Source organism: Falco biarmicus, chromosome 9 (genome assembly GCF_023638135.1).
Source record: "Falco biarmicus isolate bFalBia1 chromosome 9, bFalBia1.pri, whole genome shotgun sequence".
NCBI classification, from domain to species: Eukaryota; Metazoa; Chordata; class Aves; order Falconiformes; family Falconidae; genus Falco; species Falco biarmicus.
The window spans coordinates 31794418-31811660 of NC_079296.1; the positions used below are offsets into that span (position 1 = coordinate 31794418).

Genomic DNA, 17243 nt, shown 5'->3' on the forward strand with positions numbered 1-17243 from the left:
AGACTGCCTTAGGAAGGACTAGTACAGGGGATGCGTAGGATCTGGGTTTGTTCGGCATTGGTGCTTTGCTGTTTTGGCTGGGCTTTCTTTGGGGTGTGTGGGATGGTGGAACTCCATCAACCCAAGGGGTGAAAACGGCAAACTAGGACCAGCTGGTTCGGTTTGGGCCTTAAAACAGCCTTTCAGGATGCCTGTGCCCGCCCCTACCGCTGGTCACTCCAGAGCCCGGCAGCTCCTGCCGCACCGCAGGGCGGCCCCAGGCCCCGCCGCGCACCCTGGGGCCGGGGCCGCGCACCCTGGGTCCCCCGCGGGCCCTGTAGCTGCAGCGGGCGCGGCTCACGCGCATTCCCGGGGGCACGGTTTATTGCTGTGGCAATGACAGAAAAAGCGCGCCGGGGCTCAGCAATGTCCAAATCAAAGCCCCCCTTTTTTTTTTTTTTTTTTTTTTTAAACATCACAACAAAGAACCCAAACAAAAAAATAACTTGCAGAATAAGCGTTCCGTAAGCGCGGTTTCCTTTGCAGGCTCTCAGCTGCCCCCGAAAGCAAGAGCCGGTGCCCCGGGGCCGGCCGGCGGCCCCCGGTGCTCCCGAGCGAGCGGCGATGCCCCATTCAGCCGTTAAGGGCCCTTAATGGCCCGGGCGCGGCGCACCCGCCCACCCCCGCGGGAAGCGGCCGTCGGGCTGCGCACCCTGCCCGGCGCCCCGCGCACTCGCCCCGCCGCCCTCAGCTCGGCGCCCCCAGCCCCGTGCGGCCACCGCCGCGGAGCGGCACGGGGCACCCGGCCATGGCGGAGCACCCGGGCACGGCGGAGCACCCGGGCACGGCGGCCCGCCGGCTGCGCCTGGGGCTGGGGCTGGGGCTGGCCTGGCTGCTGAGCCTGCCGGCGGCGAGCGGCCTGCCCCTGGTCCCCGCGCCGCGGGACGGGGTCCTGGCGGCCGCCCTGCAGCGGCTGCGGGAGGTCTTCGACATCGAGGCGCTGCCGCCCGACGTGCTGCCCCGCAAGCGGCCGCCCCAGTTCATGGTGGATCTCTTCAACGCGGTGGCCGACGCCAACGGCATCAGCCGCGCCCCGGGGCTGCTGGAGGGCGACGTGGTGCGCAGCTTCGAGGACCGAGGTGGGCCGGGGGCGGGCCGGGGCCGGGGGCCCGACGCCGGGGCAGTTCCCCGCAGCGGCGGCACCTGCCGGGCGGGGGGTTCCGGTGCCCGCCGCGGGACCCCGGCGGGGCGCAGCGGGGCCGGCGGCCGCCGCGGGAACGCGGGTGACAGTGCGGGGCCCTGCGTGTGCCTGAGGGAGGCTCTTTTCCAGTCCCCCTGGGCGCGGACCTGCACCGCTTCCACTTCGACGTCGGCGCGGTGGAGAGGAGCGAGCGGGTGCTGCGGGCCGAGCTCCGCGTCTTCGGGCTGCGGCGGGGCCGCGCGGCGGGGGCCGGCGTGAGGCACTTCTGCAAAGTAAGCGGGAACCGCCTGTCCAGCGCAGGCGCCTTCGCTGCTAACCGGGCTGCAGACGGGGAGGGCGACCACTTAGCACGTCAGCCTGCGTTATTTTTACTTTTATTTGTTTGCCATACTCACTTTTCCTTCGCGTTCAGCGTGCCGAGCAGGCGCAAGGCTTGGCTGTGGCAGCGTGCTGACCGCTGCGCGCTGTGCAGGGGGCTCCCCCCCGAGGTACCGCCGTCGGACCTGGCTCAGGCCAGACCGTGCTTTTCTGGGATTTGAGATGTTTTAAAGTTTAAATCGAAATTTATCTGTTTGAGCGGCTCCAGAAAATAATAGTAGCCCTCAGGGATTCATAGGAAAATAGGGCAGGTGAGGACTCTGATACTGAGTCTGTTCTTTTGGCAAAATGCAGGATGGGGCTTTTTGGAAACCTGAAGACAAAGATGTGGGGAAGCAGAAGCCTTTCATGGCAGCAGATATTCAATATAGAAAGAAAAGGGGATGGTCAAGATATTTTTCTGTAATATCAAACAGTCTACTATCCTGCACGTGTAGAAGTATGTGTACAGAACACACCTAGATGTATGGAGTGATACTTGGTTTTCTGTTAAACTGTCTCAAAACTACTTTTTGCCTGGTTTAGAATGACGGAACAGTTTTACAGCTATGACGTGGCAGAAGTGTGATAATTTTCATCCTCCTTATTTTGCTGGAAAAGTAGTTGGTTTCATTTCTTTACTGTTTTGTTTTATTGCTCTCATCAAGGTGGAACTGTATGAGCTTTTGGAGAATGGAAGTAAGCCACAAAAAAGACATCTCATTGCATCAAGATTGTTGTCCATGTACACAGAAGGCTGGGAAGTATTCAACGTCACGGAGACAGTAAGCAGAGAATTCTGTCTGAATTTTAATTCTACATCTCTTAAGATTACAGACAACTCGTAACTCCAGCATTGTATTTATGCTAGGTATTGCGGTCAATTCAAACTGAAAGACAGAAGCAGAAGGAGAAGTTTCTAACACTTAAAAGTACACCTGGTGCTACCTGAAATAAAGGAGAAGTGTTTGTATGCCACTAGCAGCACAGGCATGATGAGAATTGAGTAACCCAAACCTAGTCCATAGGAGGGACATCAGGCCAATTATGTCATTGTGATTAAAACTTGTTTAGGCTGCCAAAGGAGATGCCACTGATTGTGTGCTACAAGTAGGTTTTCATTTCTCCTTTTTATTCTGGTGGCATTACTACACAGCAGTGTGCTTTAACGTTCTGTTTCTGGAATTTATCATGGTTCCATTGTTTTTCATTTAACTTCTGCTGTAGACTTCTTCAGTTTCAAGATTTGTTTTATAGATATCCTTAAACTGTAATAGTATGTGAGTGCCTTTCCACAGCAAAAAGCCAAACGTGGTTTAAAGCATACGGTTTCTTGGATTTAAATCTGTACTCTCGGACAGTGTTTTTTATTGCCTGAGCTTTATGATCAGACTAAACCAGCATGCTTTGATGAGTGGTTGAGTTGCATCTCAGGTCATGATAGCCCTGCTTGAGAGTGGCCTAGCCTTATCTATTAGTCTGCAATTATAACTATTAGATAAACTTGCTCAGTTGCAGGGTTGGTTTCTTCAAATGCAATGTTTGTTAGATTTAAATGAGTTTTAATAGTGTGGAAAGTCTGGAGAGTTCATATTACTTTGTTATTAAGATTGCTATGAAAAATAAATTCCTGACTAAAGTCAGAGAGGATTTATTTTAATGTTAATTTTAACTCCTGGACTCATCTGTTCACTACTAAATTTTCTGAAATTAATTATTTTCCTGTAAATGTAGCTTTGGGGAATGCATATGGTATTTTGTATTTTTAAATGTTGAATTACTGGTTTAAATATTAAACTCAATTGAGTCTCAGCTATACAGTTACCTTATTTCTGTCATAATATACGTTCTTATGCTCTCCTAGCTTGTTGCCTGTTCCCTTTTCCTAATATAAACATTGCTTAATCATAATGCTGTAATAAGAATATTGAAACAATATTTTTTCATTTCCCTGTCATTACCAGGTTTCCAAGTGGGTTGGAAACAGCAGCTGCAACCATGGCTTTTTGATAACTACAACACATGTATTCAACAACAGAATTGAGCACAACGTGGTTAAGTTTGCTAAGAGCCAGGGTGCTTTGCAGGCGACTAGAAATGCTTTCCTTGTCCTCTTCACCAACAGTAACAAACGGAGGTCTTCCAGCTTTGCGCCCTCTTCCACAAGTAAGTTCACGTGAGAGCAGCAGCTGTGTTGTAGAATATGAACTCCCTGTTCATCTTCTGTTATCTTTTGCCTCATGTGTACCTAATCTCAGTATTTACTTGCAGTGTTGAACAGGTTTGAAGTTCAGCTTTGTCACTGATCAGAGTTTGATCTGATAGCTCATGCTAATAGGTCACCCAGCACCTTAAGTTGCCTTTCCCCTCAGAAAAAACGTGTTTGCAGGACATACTCATAAAGCCTAGGGGGAATCTGGTTTGTTTTGTTTGTAAAGGGGTGGAAGTTCTATTAGGTTGGGTTGGGGAGGAGGGGGAATTAATTACTGTTTATATTTCTTTTTTGTGGTGGTGAAGTGTGCATGAAAATTGTAGGTTATTTTTAGGCTAAAAAAAACCAGTGACCTGGAAAACTTTGTGAAAATGCTGGTAAAGTAACTGTAAGTAGAGTTATTAAGTGCGGTTTTCAAGAGTAGAAGAGGTTGTTAAATAAGCAATTTAAGCCTCTCTGTCCTTGGCTTGGTTTTTAAGCACCTATTTAACTTCAGTGACTAATTAGCATTGTGACTAAAGGCTGCTTTCATCAAAGACAACGCCTCGTCCTTTAAATTACAAAACATAGTGCCTTACCTCTCCCACTGGTCTTCCAGTAAATCCAGCTGTAGTTGGATTTTAGAGCCTGATAAATCCAAAGAACAAAAGCTGGAGGAGGGGCAGAAATTATTCTCTTTTGGGGTTGCAGGTTTTTCTGGTAAATCATTGCATTTTCGTACTAGAAAGAAACTAGGTAGGACTTGCATCAGTATTAAGAAGTAGGTGATTAGATTGATTAAAAACAAAAATGAGGCTGGCCTGTTTGTTTTCCAAATAAAATTTTTATAGTGAAATCCTGGATCCAATGAGAATCAAGCTCTATACAAGATACCGAGCAAGTAGATACCCATTTCTCATTGAAGAAGCTCCGTTGACCTGCTTGTTATTTGTGGTCAGTGGATCTGCACAGGTAGTTCTCCCACCAGCCTGTATATTAGTGGTTTGCAGCCTCTGTACATGGATCTTGTGGTCTCCGTGGACATTTATCAAGGCTTCTCAAAAGATACTTTAAGAAAGCAAAACTATTATCGGTAAGCTTCGTTCTCTAGCAGAGTTCCATAAAAGTGGTGGTAGTGTTTTCAGATCCAAAATTGAATTTATTTTTTTTAAATATTACTTTACAAGAGCACACTCTGCTTTGCAAGTGTATGGGTAAGAAAAAGGCATTATTTCCAGCCTCTGTTAGCACTGCTCAGCGTGACAGCAGTTGAATACACACCCCTTCTGGTGCTGTCACAGTTTAAGTGTAATTTTAAAATCTCGTCTGAAGACTTTGATGTAGATTTGTGGAATAGACTTTCATACAGAATACTGTACTTAGGAAATTAATTTCTTTTGAGAAAGATTAACATGCAACTTCCTTTCAGAACCAGAGATGAACCCTGACAAAAATGATGCTTCACACATGCCTCGTGAAACTCAGATCATCGAAAGCAGCAGTGCAAGCATGAGCAGGAGACCTCGAGCTGCTGCACTCCCTTCTGCCGAAAGCCAGGTAACAGCATGTCATCGAAGGGAATTCTACGTTGACTTCCATGCTATTGGCTGGTCAGGATGGATTATTTACCCAAATGGATACAATGCATTTTCTTGCAAAGGATCCTGTCTCTTCCCCTTGGGGGAAAGTCTAAATGCAACAAATCATGCTACAGTTCAGTCCATAGTCCATACACTTAAACTGTCTCAAGATATTAGCACGCCCTGCTGTGTGCCAGATGAATTGAAGTCCCTCAATCTTCTCTACTTTGATGACAAAGAGAATGTGGTCCTTAAAAATTATAAAGACATGGTGGCAACAAGGTGTGGTTGTCATTAGCAGGACCTCTTTTGTCTGCATTTGGTGTGCACTTGGATTCAGTTCCCCATTTGCCACTGATAATACCAAGGGAGATGGCATTTCAGTTTAAAGGGCAGGAGAGCCAGAAACGCAGCTGTGCTTCAGATCTTCTTCCCCTCACCGTGGCTCTGTGGAACCATGTTTAAGGCTGGCTGTCAAAGAGCCATGGGCTTCTCTAGGGTATGGTGACCTGCGTGGAGAGCTCTTTGAGTGCCAGTACACCAGAGGAAACCATTAAAAACAGGAACTTGCTATGTGGAAGAATTGAAACCCAGTTAGCTGACTGTTCAAATTAAGGTCTTGTTCTGTATATTAAGACTCAGAGTTTCCTATCATTTAACAGGCATGGTATCCTGCTTCCATCCAGGACCGGGTGCAGGTCTCTTAGTAACACAGCCTTACTCAGTTTTGATTGCATGATCCAGTGGGTATGTACACTCCTGCGTAGAGCTTTCAGGAGCCCAGGATTAGCCCAGAGCTAATGTCAGAGGCCTCTATTATCTGTAGCTCATGCATTACCCAGAAATGCACGTCTTCCCCCTGTTCTTTTGTAGCCTACCAAATGCAGAGACCTTGTAAGTCCCCATGGGACTTGCTAGCCAGTCTGAGGGAACACATACATCAGTATTTGTCTGAGAATCAGCAAATCTGGCTTCTGATGCAGGGCCACACCTCTGTATGATAGAGTCAGCCAGTCCCCTTCTTTGTAAAATCATTCTCTTCCACCATGGTCTGCTGTGGCTGTTAGGCTGTGTGGCCGCAGAAATTGATTGCCTTTGTGTATTTATACAGTGGCTGTACAATGGGATCCTAAGCTTGGGTCAGAATCCCCGTCATTTAGCAGGAAGAAAGAAGACCACTAAGCTTTGGAGGCTTGTGAGAACATACTGGATGCTGGCCTGGTCCTGTATCTGAGGCAAGTCTGATGGAAGGTGCTCACTGTTCCCTTCCATTCTTCCTCAAAGTATAGGACATAGACTTGGAAGGGGGCCTCCTGAGGTCTTTCAGTCTTGCTACAATTTAATGCAGGGAACCAGCCCATTGCAGTTCCTCAGTCAACTCACAGAGTTGTAACTTAAACCTGGTTAGGTTTGTTGCCTCCATTAATCCTTGAAGGAGGCTGACTTCTCACAGAACGTGATGCCTCCTGTGAGTAGAAACTTCATGGAGAATTTTTTTACTCCAGTGACATTCTTTAAAAAAACAAAAAGATGAAATTATGTAAATTTTTTCTTTCTGTAAATACTGATTTCTGTAATAAATCTATTTTATTTAAAACCCAAACACTTGGAGTATTTTAACTTAATTTGTAATAGAAAATTATAATTTTCAAATAAATGTAATGTAACACTGGTCTGGGTTTTTGTTTTGTTTTGGAACATCCTTCCTAGAATCATGAATCAAATACTTTTCCAGAAGAGAGGATGTGCCTATTGGCTTCAGAGGACACTGTATCCAGTCCTCTGACTCCATGTCAAGGAGTACAATGAATAAGCAGAATGGGTGTGTCACCCTTCAGGGAGGAGGGTCCAGTAATTTTTCCTGAAGTGAAACTCACATTGAAGCTTCTTGTAACTCTCACTTGAGTTAGGCACAAAGACTAAAGCCCTTCAGGTTGGTCACACATTGTGCTGGTAACAAAGCCTAGCTCGTGGAGGTCCCAAACTGAACATACCTGAGATGGTTTCAGTTTTCTTGGTGCATTATTTTGATGCATGTTGTAAATCTTAGGATGCCTTCATTAAAATTTCACTAAGTTAGGAAGCCAGGACAAAAGAAATAACTGTTCACAGGTACAATATATGCTGTGCCATATGTGTAGGGCATGTGCTTATCAGAACTGTAGCCTGGAATATGTGGAGTAGAGGAGCCTGAGCATGACAAGGATTTGGAAAGAAAGGATGGCATCCGTGGGTCAGTGTGGACAGAAGGGTTTTCTGCCATTATTTTTTTTCCCTGGAATGGTATGGAGGGTAAGTATCAGCAGAGCCGTGATACTCTGTTGTCAGAACAGCTCCAAAAGCAGGTCTTGCTGCTGAGAGCAGTGGTTAAGGTGAGGATTTGGTGCTTAGTCCAGACTGGAACAGGCAGTGAAGTGTTCAGAAAGCTCAATTTTGTTAGGTACAAAAGGCTTGATTCCCCCAAGCCAGGGAAACAGGCTGTGGTACAGCTCCTCTATTTCCATTCAGCAGACCATGTGTTGAGCTGGTGGTGTGGAGCTATACAGCACAGGCACAGGGTCTTCAGTACGACTGAATGTTTCAAACCTGCTGCATGTGCCTGGCATAGCAGAAAAAAAGTATTTATCCTTTCCACAGAACAGCCCGTCATCGCCGTGCTGAGCACACTGCCTCGTCTTCAGAATTCCCAAACAAATGGGCAAAATCTTCTATGTAAAACTTCTGAGTTGGGGCAGGGAGAGAGAACAGGGTGTTTTGATCTTGGTATATGGTCACCCTGGTAGAGTGGAGTATAAATCTGGTAGCAGGGTGATGCTAACTGCTGCATGGGCTCAGATTTTTGCCTTTGGCAAAAAGGGACCTTGGAAAGCATAAAGGGTCACAATCTCACTTTGCTGATTTATTTTCCATGCTGCTGTTCCACAGTTTTCCCTTTTAACTGCAGAAGTATCTGTGGTGTTTTAAATCTGTAGGAGCCACACCTTGGGAATGGGGAAATGTGTCTACAGTGAGAGTCCGGACAAGGTAATTTCGGAATGGTGACTTCTGATAGTTATCTATGCTTCTTTTGGTAGGGGCCCCAGGAACCAGAGCCAGAAGTTTTCACTGCCAAACAATGCTTGTAGAAGGACTGCATTTGGAACGGAGTGGCTGAGGCAGGTTCTATGTCCGGCACACTCCAATCTTCTGTCCATGACATGACAGATGCTTCTAGCACCATCAGCTGTGTATCAGCTGCATCCTTCATTGCTTGACTCAGAGAACTGCCCATTTTTACCAGGACTTTTTAATGGCTTTCTTCTTGTTTCAGATGCCAGGGGAAAAAAGGAAAAATTTCTATTGAAAAGCAAGTCTGATTAATAAATAAATGATGGGCAAATTGCATATTAGCTAACATAGTGTTGCCCTACAATAGGTGAATATGCACAGCCAAGCTAGGAGCACTCAGTAGTTCTGCACACATTAAATTATTTTTTTCTGCACCACTCAACATACTCTCATTATGCCCCATTAAACCCTGATAATTAAAACAAAATATATTGGAATTGTTTATCCTGGACTTTGTAAGGAAATGAGGATCATAATGATGCCAAGGGAAAAAATTTACACTACACCAGAACTTGTAATTAGAATAACAATTAAGCACAAGTATGCTTCTCTCTCTCCCTGACCCCTCCCCATCTCTCTTTCTGTCTCGTGTTAGCATAAAGGTGTATTTTCTTGTTCATTAACTGAAATAAGTAAGAATTCCAAAATTAGAAATGCCACACGTTGGAGTCTTGGTTTAATCAGAAGATCATATGTTTAGGTGGCATAACAAAAAGCAATAGCTAGGGTTTTGGAGGGAATAGGAGTAATCTTCAGCATGGGCAATCTGGAAAAGGACTGGTGGCTCAGATTGTGCATTGTTAATACATGTTGCATCACAACAGCAGCAAGCAGAAGCAAGGCTGGTGGTAAACCCTGTTGTGAGAAATACTGTACTGAGACCAATGAGGAGTACACCTGGCCCTGAAGACCTCTCCCGTGTAAAGAGCAGAAACAAAAAGGAATGACCACAGATTTTATATGCAGGATGCCACCAAAAGCATCAACACCCCAGAGACTGAAATTTGGAGGTATACAGAGGAGAAGTCCCACATTAAAGGACTGAAAGCCTTGCAGCATCTCTCTCCTGTCTCCAGCTCCAAGCCTCACTGAAGCTTGGTGTGGGGCTGTCTGAGCTGGCTCAGCTGGTGGCTGGCAGTGGTGGAGTGCCCTATCAGCCATCCATGGTGGTACATCTGTACTGCACTCAGCTCTTCAACTGAAGGGCTGCAGGCTTGGATCTCTGACAGCTCATGGATCTCTGTATCCTCTCCGTAGCATGAGAACAGTGTGATTCTCTTATGGTAAACAACACACCTTGCATTTCATACCCACAAGCATGTGGAAAGCAGGATTTCAGAGGCAGAAAGACTCAGACAATGCCTGGAAAGAGAATCCAACCCCCTGGTAAAGCTGCAGGGTTATGCTTAACCCCATGATAATGAATTTGGCCAGGGTTTGCAACCAAAGAGGTCCAGGTATGTGAGGTATGTGCAGTTATCACATAAGGTGGGGACAGCACTAAACCTAGTCCCAGGAGCACTGCTGTGGGATGGTAGTAGGATCTGAGTATGTTGTGGTGGAGAACTAATGGTAAAGAGCACAGATCCACAAGAGATCAGACTTGCACGGTCTCCTGCTTGTAGAATTGTTTGTTTTAAGGGATTTCTGTGGTGTTTCTGTCACAAGATACAGATGATGGAAAGGTGCTTCTGAGCACTGAAGCGGGAGGAGGCATGTGCTGGGGATGGCCTGTGGGGGTGGGTAAGGCAGAAGGGATGGGCTTGGGGAATTTGGTTTGGGATGGTTTCCTTTGTGAAGGGGAAGATAACTTAAATATGCCTGCCCTGAGGAAGCTGGAGCACAGCAATGCTGTAAAGCAGCTGAAAGGCCTCAGGTCTATTCTGTCTGCTTTGCAGGCTTGAAAATGATATTCGGTATGAGGCATCCAGTTAGGAATGCTCTTGAGTTGTTTCCAGACTGCCAAGAGTAGTTACTATAGTTCCTGTTCTTCCTGCAGGAAATGGGACATTTCTGTGCTTTACTTGAAAAACCCATGGTACTTGATTCATAGCCCTGGAGCTTGTCTCCTAAAAAGAGAGGAGAGAAACTGGGTGCCTATCGTAAATTCCAGGGATTTCCCAGAGAGACTGAACCCTCCAGATTACCTCCAGTCCCTTTAAGATCACACATGCAAATACATAAGAGCATATGCATGTATACATGTGGGTTCTTTCTTAGGTGCACACATGGGCACATGCCTTCATGTACAGAGGCAGCCTCCCTCCTGGTTCATCCCAAACTGCTTCCCAAAGCAGTTACTACTTACTTACCAATAACTGAGGTGGGGTGCTCAGGGCTAATTTGAGAACATTGTCACATCCGGAGGGTGCATTTCAATGGCTTCATGCAAAAGTATGTCACACCTAGGCCTATTCTCCCATTCTGGCCTTGAGTGTAGCCCACCTCCAAGGAGAGTAGTTAGCAGGTGTGAATTGACCTTTGGTGAATGAGACAATTGTGCCTTAAAGCAGCTAATTAAATGTTTTCTTTCTTTCTACTAGGTTGATTGCTAGAAGCCATGAACAGAATAAGAGGGACTGCTAACTTTCTGTTGCCACAAGGATCTATAGATCAATGCAGATACTAACTGCCCTATTTCAGAGCTAGATCACAGCCTGTCTTGGTTTTAGGAAACAAAACCTGTAGTTTTGCCTTTAAGTGGAAAAATGGCCTGTTACTGAGATGTGATTGGCCTTGAACTGAAACCATGATTTGGTGATGCTGTGCATCCAGGCCTCATGACAGAAAGCGGTGTTATGGCTTAAATCCCAGTACCCTGCTTCAGATCTGCTTGCAAAAACCTAGCTTGGTAAACTGACATATATTTCAGGGACCAGTTCCTGAGACTTGCAAGCACCTGAAAAATTCCAAATAAACTGGCAAGTCCATGGAAGAATAAGGACGACTCAAAGAAAGTGCAAACCTAAATATGAGATACCATGTGTCTCAATTTTTCAACTTTGACCTCCACAGCATTCAATCTTCTAGTAGCTTTGGGTACCTTTTCTAGGCAACAGGAAATCACTTTTCTGCCTTTGACCAGGGTAAATAATGTCAATAATCATAGCATCCACATTCATTTGAGATCTCTTCAATTTTCAAAGACATTGGATTCTGGTAAGCCGGAGCAGCTTCTTCTGGGAAAAACTTTTCTCCAAAGCCAAGGTCAAATGTTTAAGATGTTAACTTACACAGTCTGAGTTTGCTGCTCTATTCTGCAGTAGCTGTCCATTATGGACAACTTGAGCAAATCAATTAGTCTTCCTGTATCTCATTTTCCTACCTTCAAGTAATGCTACTACTTTTTCCTCACTCTTATAGCTGATCCCTTGAAAGTCTTTTCTCACAGATCTTGGTTAGAAGACTCTTTTTAGTGGGAAAGAGCACATCTGGGAAGAAACACCTTTATATGAAGTCGTCACTAAAAAAACAGACAATCCTCCTGAAAACCAGTGCTGTTTTGCCCCAGCAAACCCTGGCATAGTCTCAGCCTGCACTCTGAGTCACTTCAAATGGTGAGCAATGCAGGGACCAGGCACAGGTTTTGTAAAGGCATGACTCTGGGTAGAGAACTTTTGCTATTGAATAAGGCTTCTGGCAGCCTAACCCTCTCTGCCACTAGAGACGCCACAAAGTACCTTGTTGTTCTTCACAGGGAGGGAGGGCAAAGTATGGTTTATGGGCTGTCTTCTGAGTGTTCATATAGTTCTGGCCATAGGACTGTAGTTCTGGCCAGCTCTGAAAAGAAACACATTGTTCTTTTAGACACAGTAATGTGTGGCAGATGGAGAAGAAGATGTGCGTGTGTCTACTTGAAGCTTGGCGTGACCTGAATGGAATGAATATAATACTTGTGGGGACATCAACTTAGGAGGTCATGGGATCAGGACTGGTGCAATGAATGACTTCTCAGTGGTATGTAATTTAAGCTAATATCCTTTCCTTCTCATGTGCCTTCTCTGCCATGTCATGAAATTTCTGTCCAAATCCATTGTTGCTCAGCCCTGACCCAGGCTTTGATTAGAGACTTTCCTCTTCTATGTTGCATGTTCCCACATCTAAGGATCATATAATTTCAGTCCAGACAGCAGCTCTCAAATGAGAAAAAAAAATAATTCAGTATATGCACTGCCCATTAAAGGGAAGGAAGAAAAAAAAAAAAAAAAGGCTTACTTTCATTATAAATGGGACCAGGAATGTAAAAGTTCAATTACCAGAATGCATTTGCTTTGTACATTTTAAACCTGCTGTAGCTAGTATAACCAGCACATGCAGTTGGGTCTAATTGCTGCTTTCCAGCTTGACCTAATTGATGCTCTGATTTGCAGTCACCTACCTCTACAAGCCCATGTTTCATTACATTTTGCCCCTGCTTCCGAAATCCTAAAATTCCCATGGGGAGAAATAGATTACAGCAACCCAGAGCTTTTGTGTGTGAACTGACAATTCTTTCTCCCATATAATTTTCTTCATCTACATGTGAACAATAGAAATACAGTCGATTGACAGAGATGTATTAGTTACCCCAAAATACTCCGTATTTAGGCAGCATAGCTCCTTTTAACTCACTAGGCGTTTTACTTAAACTCTGAATGAAAACTGCAGTGGTATAAAATCAGCTTAGAGATATTTGGGATGTTTATATTACAAAACTGTGTTATTCTCAGTCTCTGCTTACAATTTAAAATAAGTTTTTTGCTGAAGAACGTGTCAGTATTTTCCATGGAAAATTATTTAGATAAAAGCTTTTGAAATATGGAAGCCTCATGGTTTTAGCTTGAAATAAGCATTTCAGTCATCATAAAAAAAAAAAAAAAAAGGAAAACAACACCTCTAATGTCTTTTGCAGCTTTGATTTCAAACACATCACATTCTTCATTAAAGCAATCATTGTTAAAACAGAGGGACATAAAGCAACATAGAATTTATTCCTTCATTAAACTGATGATCCGTATATGAAGCCAATTAACATTATGAGTCTGGTGAACATCAAGTGTAAAGAGGTTACAGAAAATTAAAAGCAGTCACCTTGGTCTTTAGATAAAGAAAGAACACTTTTACATTATAAATTATAAGAGTGTCCAAGCGGGACAAATCGGCAAATTTGGTTAATTGGAAAATACATTTTACTGCACATGAATTAGGGTAAAATAACCTTTTAGCTGCTAGCCTTTTTTTGTGGTCAGGTATTGGGAATCATGGGAAAGGAAGTGCTTGGACATGGAAAGGCTAGAGAGCCATTTCGTCAAACTTGAGCCACTTAGACTTTCTTGAGTTTTACAAATGATGCCCTCAAAGCTGAGTGCTCTTAAGGAAAACGTCCATTCAGTGATTTTGTTCATCAGTTCAGTCCTAGGTTTTATTGTCATGGGTGAAAAATAGGAAGAGGTATGTTTGTGTGTGCAGCACAGGGGCAGCTCTGCTTTAAGACAGACACAATCAGCAAAACATCTATCCAGAATTATATTTACTTGGACTTTTGCTTGCAGTAACTCATACTGAAGAAATAACAGTAATAGTAATAATAATAATAATGATGATGTATGCATGTAAGACTTTAAGGACTTTGCATTAAAAGGGATCTTTTGCTGAAATATTATAGCTCACCTCTATGTTATTTCATTCTGCAGCCTGGTTTTAGTGGTTGCCTACTAGCCGGGATCGAAAGCAATGTACTGAGGTTTTTTCTTTACCTGTGGTCCCAGCTTCGCGGGAGAGTGGCTGCAGAGAGGGGACACGGGGGACACGGAAAGACCAGACGCTGCCCGAGAGCAGCCTTGCCCGGGCAGGGACCGTCCCCGGCCGCATCCCAGCCTTGCCCGGGCAGGGACCGTCCCCGTCCCTGTCCCCGTCCCCGTCCCCGTCCCCTGCCTCAGCCCAGCGGGCGGGCGCGGCGCGCTGCCAGGGGCGCGGAGCGGCGGGCGCTCTCCGTGGTGCTGAAACGCGCCGCGCCGCTGCCGCCGCCCGCAAACGGCACCCAAGGCTCTCAGGCGCTAACTTTTAATTATGTCGACCCCACCTTTCGTGCATTAAAATTAAACAGGGACCGAGCTGGCGAGGGGTGGGGGGTTGTATGTTGCTTATTTATCTCCTTGTTTTGCAGCTGCTGCTTCTTGGGAGAAAGTTGAGCCTTGCCCTTGTTGAGGTTTGGGGTCCTTCTGCTTCTATTTAAAAAGCAGCGACTTGGAGCACTTCCCCGTGCTCCATTTCACCCTCTCTGCCTCCTGCAATGCGCTGAACTTGCAGGCTTCAAACTGCTGGGGAAAGTGAGTCTTGGAGCCAAAAGAGCAATGCAGCCCCCTGACTAGAGCAAGGCCTGTAGAGCGCCATAATGAAGTTATTATTATTTTATTAGGGGTTCTTATGATAAAACACTCTCTCACTCCTCTCTTCCCAACATCAGAGAAAACGCACATCTGTCTCTCTGCAAAGGGATCCTGCCGTACCAGCCCTGCATGGATTTTAAAGCTTAGGATGGACAGGCTGGCAGGGAAGATCCAGCCGGCACCTCTGGGTTATGTTTTTCCTTTTAAGGTTAATTGACCTAAAGCTTGTGCTGCTATTATTGAGTGCAGTCAGATTCAGAACATTGGTCTTGGGTCTTGTACAGTCCTGTAAAATCTGCCTCAATTCATAGTATATTTGCTGTTCAGAGACTTGCCTGGATGGTAAGTCAGTATCTGTTGTCAAACACAGGTATCCCTAAAAGCATCTATGTATGTGTATACGTGTAAATATATGTATGTGTGTGTGCATGTGTGTGTGTGTGTATATATATATATAAACACGTTTGAATGCGGCTTTCTGAATCTATCACTAGTATGCTAAAATTATAGGTGAATGGATAAGATCAGATCAAATCAATTTGGATCGTGGGTACAATTAATTCTTGCCTTGCTTTGCTAAAACAATACTTTACAGTACTGAAACATAACTTCAGCTTGAATATACATATGGCGAATTTCCGCATCTGTGCCTAGTGTGAAAGGCAGATAGAGCAGGTGATATTTCTAGGGCTTATTAGTCTTTATCTGATGAGATCAGATATGCAGAATAACTTTCAAAAGATATCTTCTCTTCAAAATCTCTGTCTGTTTCTGGACCTTTATCGCCTGTATCCATCTCCTTTGCTCTGGTATGAACGTGCTATGTCTTTAAACTCCCATCAGATCTAAGAGCGCCTGTGTAGATTTGCTCGCCCTTCCTGCACAGAACATTACAATGTTTATAAAATATTAAATTTGTGTAGTCTGCCGGAGCAGCAATTGTTCCAAAATAAAATCAGCAGTCTAGACGAAACATAGACACCAGAACTTATCAACAGTTGTCTGACTTACATCTTCTGATGCATCTTGAGTGGGTCATAATACCAACTTTATTTTCAGTGGTGCATAAATTAATTACACGCATTTAATAACCAAAATATCATTATATTCCCCCTTTAATATCATAAAGGCTTTACGCCAGGGAAGCACTTAATGTGCAGGGGGCCATAACAGGCTATTATCCTTGTGTAATGCTATTACAGAACCAATTATGCGCCATTATACTTGCTTTTTTTGCAGTTTATGCGATTTGATCCAATCCCGCGTCCCTGACTTGAAAATTTCATCTGGGTACTTTAAAGTCTAATTTTCACCCGGGCTGAGGCAAGGGCCATCTCTCTCCGCTGAGCCTATGTCTCGGATGCATTTTAAAAGTAATTGCAAAGGGTCCCGCCGCATATCATTTGCAGACGGGAAGCGAGCATAAATCCAGGGACCCCTCGCTGTGAACAAAATCAAACTTTGCTGCGGTACGATCGCTTGGAAAGGCAAGGCGTGTGCAGAGCGGCCCCCCAAAACCCATCCGGCGGCAATTATCCGGCGCTTTGACAGAGCCGTGGTCCAGGCGGCACGGCACGGCAGGGCACGGCGGGGGCCCCCCCGGCCCCACAGCCCGGGGCCGCCCCGGGGAGGCGGGGGGAGGGGGGGGGGGGTTGGGGGGGGGGGGACCGGCGGGGACCGCCGAGACCCGGAGCACCAGCGCTCAGAAAATAATGGGATTTTGTTGCTGCTGTTCACATTCCTGGTGTTTGCTGAGAAATGACGGGTTTTTTCTTTCCATCTTTTTTTTCTCCCCCCCCCCCCCCCCCCCCCTTGCTCTGCACACCACGTGGGCCATTTGTAGGGCCCAATAGACCTATCCAAGTTACTCACTGTAGACAGCGCTGGAAATAATCAGATTAAGGCCAATTATGCGTGAGATTATAAAGGCAAGTGCTGAGAGGCAGAGCATGCTGCAGACAGATATAAAGACATCTGGCCACTTCCAGAACTCCACAGAGCCCTTCTGTCTCTGCTGCCAACAACTCACAGCGCCTTATTCCAGTGCAAAATACCCACAAAACTTACTGGTGATTTTTACTTCGGTTTAGGTATGGATTACTATTTTTATTTGCCTTCTGGATTTTTTATATGACTGCATATAAATTTGAATAGTTTGTTTTTCTTGCCGAGGACGTTGGTTTCCAACCCGAACACGATTCCCAGTGTGTTGGATGCTTTAAAAAGAAGACAGCTTTTAGGTTTTATTGCTGTTTCATTTTGGCAGAATAATTTCGAGGGGGTTTAAACTGCTTATTCTTAGCTATAAGCTTTTTTTTTTTTTTTAATATGTAATTATTTGCTCCGGAAAGGATTATTTGAGATAATTAGATAGCTAGACAGACAGATAGACAGATGAATGACTATAGATGGATGGATGGATGGATGGATAGATAGATGGATGGATGGATGGAAGGAAG

The 17243-nt window shown here is 45.1% G+C and overlaps 1 protein-coding gene across 1 annotated transcript; it reads left to right on the plus strand.

Annotated features, from left to right (window-relative positions):
- Nucleotides 1–787: 787 nt before the first annotated feature.
- On the plus strand, nt 788–5655 carry LOC130155102 (bone morphogenetic protein 2-like). Its single transcript, XM_056352055.1, has 5 exons — nt 788–1118; nt 1310–1452; nt 2206–2322; nt 3502–3703; nt 5164–5655. The coding sequence occupies exons 1-5, from the start codon at nt 788–790 to the stop codon at nt 5604–5606; spliced, it is 1236 nt and encodes a 411-aa protein (XP_056208030.1). The 3' UTR covers nt 5607–5655.
- Nucleotides 5656–17243: the final 11588 nt, after the last annotated feature.